The sequence below is a fragment of the Gossypium arboreum genome, chromosome 12 (genome assembly GCF_025698485.1).
Source record: "Gossypium arboreum isolate Shixiya-1 chromosome 12, ASM2569848v2, whole genome shotgun sequence".
NCBI classification, from domain to species: domain Eukaryota; kingdom Viridiplantae; phylum Streptophyta; class Magnoliopsida; order Malvales; family Malvaceae; genus Gossypium; species Gossypium arboreum.
The window spans coordinates 78196126-78204113 of NC_069081.1; the positions used below are offsets into that span (position 1 = coordinate 78196126).

General features: G+C 31.4%; 1 protein-coding gene across 2 annotated transcripts; it reads right to left on the reverse strand.

Annotated features, from left to right (window-relative positions):
- Window positions 1-1897: 1897 nt before the first annotated feature.
- LOC108478007 (uncharacterized) lies at window positions 1898-6299 on the reverse strand. 2 transcript variants are annotated; one of them, XM_017780452.2, is made up of 5 exons: window positions 6063-6299; window positions 3021-4010; window positions 2805-2942; window positions 2569-2720; window positions 1898-2478 (listed from the first exon to the last, which is right to left on the reverse strand). In XM_017780452.2, exons 2-5 carry the CDS (start codon window positions 3979-3981, stop codon window positions 2113-2115), a joined length of 1617 nt encoding a protein of 538 aa, XP_017635941.1. In that variant the 5' UTR covers window positions 3982-4010; window positions 6063-6299; the 3' UTR covers window positions 1898-2112. The 2 variants fall into 2 exon arrangements, with proteins under 2 accessions (XP_017635941.1, XP_052879507.1); XM_053023547.1 differs by having other exon boundaries at window positions 3021-4067; window positions 6063-6298.
- Between the last annotated feature and the right edge of the window lie 1689 nt (window positions 6300-7988).

Consider the following 7988-nt stretch of genomic DNA (forward strand, 5'->3'; position numbering starts at 1 on the left):
CTGAAAAGCCTAGATCATGCAACTCACATTTCTCCAATACTTTTCTAGAGACACTAATTTGCCTTTCTTCTTTCAATCGTCCCTTCCTTTTTTTTTTCAAACAAAAACATTACTTCATTGAAATCTCTTAATATCACCATGGTAAACAACTATTTCTCCTTAGTTGCCTTAAAATTTTCCATGAGTCCTTCCTTTGACTCTCCACGAAGAACCATAGAAACCAGTAAGTCTTTATAATACCTCTACATCCCCTTGATTTACTTCAACGCCTATATGTGAGTGGGAGAAAGTTCTTAACTCGATAGAGATCCCGTCCTTCCATCCTAAAGAGAAACCTTCTGTCTATCCTTCTGCACCTACATCAATTATGTTCCCAAAACCACACTTCTTTCTTATTCTTTCCATTCTCCTTGCGCTAACCTTTGTTTCTATGAGAAACAAAAGCTAGGGTTTGATTTGATTCAGTCTATGCTTGAGATGTCTAACAACCCGTGGCTGCCCCAGACCACGAACATTCCAACTTAATGTTTTCATTGCGGTCGGTCGACTTTTTTATTAGCGGCCACAGATAAATCATAGTTTGTCTCCATTTTAACGAGCTATTGTTGTATTGGGTTGGAGTTCTCATCTAGTATACTTTCTGCCTCTTTTTTCCATCTATTAATCCAATTGGCCTATCTTCCAAATCTGAATTCATGATCTCTAATGGTACCGAGGTACCTTCTGTTCCATATCTCCAACCTGTAATTATCTACCCCTCATTTCTGTATCTTGTGCTTTCATCGCCCTTCAACCCCCTCCCTTTACATGGCCTTGGTCATAAAAGACATATCTATGCTTCCTCCCTCTCCTATCTTCATCCCAATCCATTCTGAATTTTCCTACATCCATAGGTTCTTCACGTAGCCACTTACTAGCAGCTAGTGTCACCCTTCTTGGTAAGGCTCTTAAAAAATTGTCCCACCCAAACACTACTTCTTGTAAACCTAGAGTTAAACGAACTAGACAAAAACTTTCCCTATACCTAGTCTTTCATAGAGAAAACAAAATAGAGATAGTTTCTCATATTGAAAGTTCACATATATAGATATATCATTCCCATATATAATACACTTCTTCCTCTTTAGTGGTAATCGGACATCCAGACGAACTTTAATTTGCATGAATTTTCTAACTCCCTTTGCTATTAATGCAACATAATATTCTATGAATTGCCCAATAAAATTCGCAAACTGCCTCGCCAATCCTTCTGACATGAGACTCAATGGCAGATTATGGATTTGTACCCAAAATGTGGTATGATTCAAAGGAACTTGTATAGGATCCTCCCCCTTTGTTAGACGATGAAAAATAACAATGTCTGCTAAAGAACCATGGAGTGTCGTCCGACAACCTTTTCAGATCTACATTATTGTAAAATTGGAATAGAATTCTTTTTTCTTCAATCTTCGTGATAGATACTCATTCTAATGGATGCCATAATTCTGCTAATAAGTTTCTCATTGATGGAATGTGAACTAAACTATCCGTTAATACCCTTTCTACCAAACAAAAATTTAATTCTTCTTCCACTACGTCCTAATCTTTTATCTTCTGTATTGATTCTTCTTCTTCTTTGGGGATATTGAGATTTGCCAACTCCCCTCCCATTGGTCTAGCTATGATCAAACTATTTTTCCTTTTGAAAAAACCCTAAGTTTTGAAAAGATATGCCTTCTAAACATGCAACTTTCAACAAACAAAGAAAACCCTAAACTTGCTAACAAGAAGACTCGTCATAATTTTAAAATTTATTAATTCTATGTTATGCTCTACAAATTTGAGTTTTCTAAATAATATAATATTATTAATTTCATATTTTTATATCCATTTTATAATTTATGTTTAACTTTCATAATTATCTCTCTCAATAATATTGTATTTAAGTTTGTAACCTCTTCCCAATGTGACATGAGGCATTATAATACAAACACTTTGACATTGTTAGATATATAATACAAACATTATACTACAACATTATCAACTAGAGATATGCAATTATGTAGCACATTCTTATCATTATCTTAACATACGAACGGAAAAGCTGGCGGGGATAAACTATAGGGCGATCGATCACCAGTGTTTGGTGTGTCTGTAATGTGTAGCTTGCTTTGCAGCAACTTGTTCTTCTGACAGAGGCAAATAATAGATCTTAGGAGTTGCTTTGGTTTTTCGAAATAGGTCATCAAGGGTTAGCATAGGAGAATCCGGTTCCTCTGGAGGAGGTGGTGAAAGAGGCTGCTGTTCAGAAACCTGTTGTTGATGAGCAGTACAACCACAGTTGTCGGTGACAGTTGTAGTTGGTGGTGGACTTTCCACCCGATTTTCAACTTCATGAGGATCAACAAATTCAGCCACCAACAGACGACCCCCATTAGGTGGCCATTGCAGGTTATAAATGGCATTTCGTGTCTCTATTGCTTCTTCCACAGATAAATACTGCATGAAAAAAAAGGTGTGTAATTTTACAAATGCCAAGACAAAGCAGAAAGTGATGGGAGTTGGGGAAACAGAACATTGTAGTCTTACTGTAACATAACAATGGGTCTTAATGTGGTCCATCCAGAAGCTTGTAATTATCCCAGTTTTGCCTAAAAGTTGTTGCACCGCTTTCAAGGTAAAAGGCCGAAGAAAATTATCAACTCTAAGTGAAGTGCTCGGAGGTTTTTGTGAAGGTGGAACTAGGAAATCACAAAGATTAAACAAACAAAAAAAACATTTTAGATGTTAACAAAACAATTAATAAGAAGATGAGTACAACTTACCAAGTCGTTCTCCGGGTGAATCTTCACTAGTGTTGTTGGTCACTGTATGATTAGTGGCTTGCTGCACTACAACTTGTAAATTATCAGAGTTCCATTTATGTCTTTTCGTAGCCTCAATGTTCCCAATAGCTTCATCATCTGTAAAGACAACTCATATGGTGATCATTATCAGTAAATTACAAGTTGGGAGATATGGCTTGGTGCTCTACAACTTACCATAAAACTTTCTTTTCTCAGCAGGAACAACAAAGACGTCCTTTCTGTCTGTAGATGAACCATCTCGTACAACAACAGGCATTCCCTCCTCATTTTCCACACTATTTTCTCCTATTTCATCAGAAGTACATTTTGGATCAATTTGCTTAGTTTCAAGCAAATCTTCCTCCATTGATTCATCGGCAGAACTTCTATCTAAATTTAATTTCTCAGAGTACCACATCTCTCCACTGTCATTTTTACTGCTTATGTTTGTAGTTGTATCATTCTTGTCATCTCTCTCATCAACAGATGCCTTGTTCTCAAGTGGTTGTTCATCATCCATCGGTAAAACATCTAGGCTTTGTTTCGCATTATCATCAATTACGGTATCCTTTAGTTCAATCTTTTCATTACCTGACACAGAATCAGTAGAAATAGTGTTGATCTCAGATACCTGATTGTTCAAAGCAGAAGAGGCACGCATGCCAACCTCATTCCCCAGCTGAGCCTTGGGATCATCCCTCTCCACCTCAAGCTTCGGACCATCATTCTCCACTTGGATGTTAGAATTCACATTTTCTTCTAGTTTCGAGATCTGCAAATTTTGTCCAACCACTGGTACCTCCGTTACCAGAGTGTGGGCAAGTGTTATTTCAGTCTGAACTACTCCATGACCCGAAGCAGTCGCACAATCAATAACATCATCCTTCAACTTCAACCCACTACCACCATCATCTTCAACTTTCTCTACAATACTTGGCATTGCTTTCTCGACCCCTTCATCATAATTAAAACCATTATCTGCCTCATTTGCAGTATTGTTTTCCCTTTCTGCCCTAATAGCTTCATCTAACCGTTTTACCAAGTCCTTTTTTAAGCCTCGAGTTGTCAACTTCCGTCTCTTGAGTTCTTCTTTCAACTCTATAACCTTCCATTTATCAATTGGTCGATTATCAAGTATTTCGTGCTTTGATGACATCTTTGCAATCCAAACTCACCCTTCAATACCTGCTTCAGAACTTATATTCCTCACTCATTCACTATATGATCAAAAAAGAAAAGATTCTGGTAAAACATGGCCAAAGTAAGAAGTTAGAAACTACAAAAATCATGATTATAAGCCGGAAGGGCTCCCTCCCCACAACTAAACTCTTTAGAAATTCAAAGCTTCATGAATTATATAAAGAAAATAAAAATAAAAGCAAAAATCAACCAAGCTTGTGGTGCAATGGCTCAAGAGTTCGAAACCTTGTTATCCCCCGCCAATATACACTTCGATAAAGAGAAAAAAAAAATCAACTTAACATAAAGCTTTTAACACCACAAATTAACTTTAATCAAGAATAATGAATCCCTTAAGAAGTACCTCAGTTATTAATTATTTTAGTTTGCTTCATTTAGTATTTATACTATAATTTGATTGATTTTGTTGTTTTATTTTTTCAATTTGAAAATTTGAGTGTTACCCATTAAATTCATAAGTTAAATTCTATTATTTATTAAGTTTTATATAATAAATATATATTTTGAAAGGATAACAAATATATTATTATATGTGTAGCGCTATATCAACTTGCTATTTTTAAATAATACTTATAAATTCACGACATGTTAATTAGTGAATATAACAAATCAAAATTGAATTATTGAAATTTGAAAAGTATAAAATTAAAAGTTATCATATTGGAAAATAATGATTAAATGTATAATTTAAGCATAGGATGATATTAATAGCGAGAAATTGAAAAATACAAAACTAAAATTGATCAAATTAGAGTATAAAGTTAAATTTACAACTTTGATAAATTAATAGAAAAATTTTACCATTAAATAAAATTATTTTAACAATAAATAAATAAAATTAAATCGATTTGCACAAATAAATTTTATATTTTTGTTTATAACTTAATTTTATAGACTATAAATTAAAAAGTATTAAAATTATATTATTATTTATCTTTTTATTTCATTCCTCAATTATTATCAATAGACTCATTAAATTAATTAATTGTTATAAATATCAAATGTGAAATTAAACTAATATTTCAAATATTAACTTCTTTTATACGACCTGCAATGAAGATATTGAAATAATATTAACTTCCTTTTCTTGGTTTACGTGGCTTAAACATATATATCAACTTCTTCAACAATAAATAAATGTGATATATCCTATCATAGTTTAAATAATATTATAAATGTTAAAATTTAGGATAAATTTTGGTCCACGTGCAATATAAATGTACAATTTGTTTGATTAAATTTTAACAAAACACTACCATCATTATCAATACTAAATTATGACACATTTGCGACATGGATAAAAATATATATAACAAATTAAAATATAATAGACTTTGATTAAATTAGAAAGTTGAATTGTTAAATATCATAATATTTTGGAGTCTGAATCCAATCATATTACAAGTAACATTTTAAATTTTATAAATAAATAAAAAAATAAAATTGACTTCAAAATAATATATATATTACTTCATAAAAATAAGAGGGTTTTGGTAACAATATGACTGAATTGAGACTAAATTAATTGGTGATATCAACTCAATCAAAATATTAACATTATTTTATGTTAAATATTACATACACAAATAATTATACTTACTTAATATAAATATAAATTGATATATGATTAATCTAAAATAAAATTAATGATTAAAAGAAAGGTATTGTATTAAAATGTTATAGCAACAAAACATTGGATCACAAATTTATGTAAATAAGTTTAATTTATTAATTGCCAGGGGTCACATCGGTTAAAACCAGTTTAATTAATTAATTAGCCCCCAGAACAAAATACCAGGAGTCACCGTTGGGGCAATCAGTGGTAAAATATAATATATTTATTTATCTATACAAAACTTCATTCAAGAAGTTGAAAAGAAATGTTTAATTTCATAATGCTCCCACAAAATGTAAGACATAAAACACACTAAACCAACCATTTTCCAGCTCAATAAAATAAAGATATCAATTTCTTTTTAACCCAAAAAAAATTAATAAATCCAAAAATGCTATAGAGATAAAAGATGGGGTACTCACATGATTATATATTTGGGAAGCAACAAAAACCCACACTTCCTTGAAGGAAAATCGTAAAAATCTTATCTGAAAACCTTAATTTCAACGCAAAAAAACCGCCAACTCACCTTTAGAGAAAACCCTAGTTTTCAACAAAGACAAAGTTATCTAAAACAAGGGGAAAACGTGGGAAGAAAATTAACAAAATAATTATTTAAAAAAAAAGAGTTTTATGAGTGAGATATAATTAGGTTTTCTTCTGATATTTTTAGACATAAATGATGGAAGAAAATAAACGAAAATAATGAAACTAGGGTTTCAAAAAAAAAAAAGCCTTATGTCTGGTAATGTTGAATCAGAAAAACGAGGGGCCTAGTTTAATTTTACAGAAATTCTAATTTTGGTTATTATTCAAACTAGTTATAAACTTGTATGAAGTATAGCATTGAATAACACATTCATATTTATTTTTCATATTATAGCATGAATCCATCCACATACACAATTACAATATTTCTAACAAATCACCATATCACAAATATACTCAATAACATTTTTTTTAGGAAGGCAATACCCTAACAACAACGTGACTCGAACCTAGATCACATTTGGGATGGTAAACATCCTGACCATCAAGCCAACATATGGGATTCTGAGATCAATAGTATTATTACCTTATTTAAATTATTATTTAATAGGCTATGAATTGAAATCAAATCATGAAAGCACAAATCGAATAGGGCTACTCGTCTACAACCTTCATTTTTCCTTTATCCCTCGACGTCTCGATGTCGTCTTTAGTTACACACCATAAATCTGATTAAGAAAAACTTATTAGTTTCACTTATTAAACATAGAGGCATATTAATTAAATATGATATGCAATCTATTCAATTAAGTTCCTTTAAGACCTAATATATGAAAACTTTTTATCTCTCAATTTTCTCAATTGAATCAAATTTGGACTTCATATTTATTCACTAAGGACCTCAAACTATCAATTTATAGCATATACTTTCAACAACTTTCATTATTTATAATTTGGCACCTAATGACATATAATTAACTATATAGCCTAATTGGAAATGGTCTAAAAAAATTGTCCCTATTTCAGACATAACAATGTCTATTGTAATATCCCGAATTAGGGCCTAATTAGAATAGTGGTTTTGTGTCCACAAATCTGAGATAGAAATAATTATTTTATGATTATTTTGAGGTCTATGATATGATTTTATGATTGTGTGAAAATTTCGTGAAGAAATTCTATGCATAAAGTGCTTAATTTGAAGTTAGGGACTAAATTGAATAAGTTGAAAAACTTGCATTCTAGAAGTTTCTAGTATGAAATTGCTTTGAAATATTAATTAGGAGGTCTTAAATAGCAATTTGACAAATTTCAAAGTTTATGGAAAAATATTGGATATGAATGGAATTTTTGGAAAGTTTAGTAGTAAGGGCATTTTGGTCATTTAGGGGTAAAATGAATTAAAATACAAAATTAAAAGCCAATTTTTCTCATCTTCTTCACCATGGACGTGTATACCAAGGGAGACTCCATGGCTAGGGTTTCCAAGCTTCCAAGCTCGATTATGAAGGAAATCGAGATTCGGGCTTAAATCGGGAAAATACAATGTTATGGACTAAAATGGTAAATTGTTGTTTCTGGATCGAGGTAAGTTCGTATGATAATAATAATGCAATGTTATGTTTGAATTATATTTCTTACTATTATTGCATATATTTTATGATTTAATATATTGGAAAAGTTGATGGAATGGTGTTTATGATGTGGAAATATGACATGAAAGAATGTTATATGAAATGCAAGAAAATGAAGATACATGACAAGTGATATATGAAATATGTGATATATGTTATGTAAATTCTTAAAAGCTGATTTGATATTTGAGTTGTGTCTTATTATACTATGAATGGACAATTGGT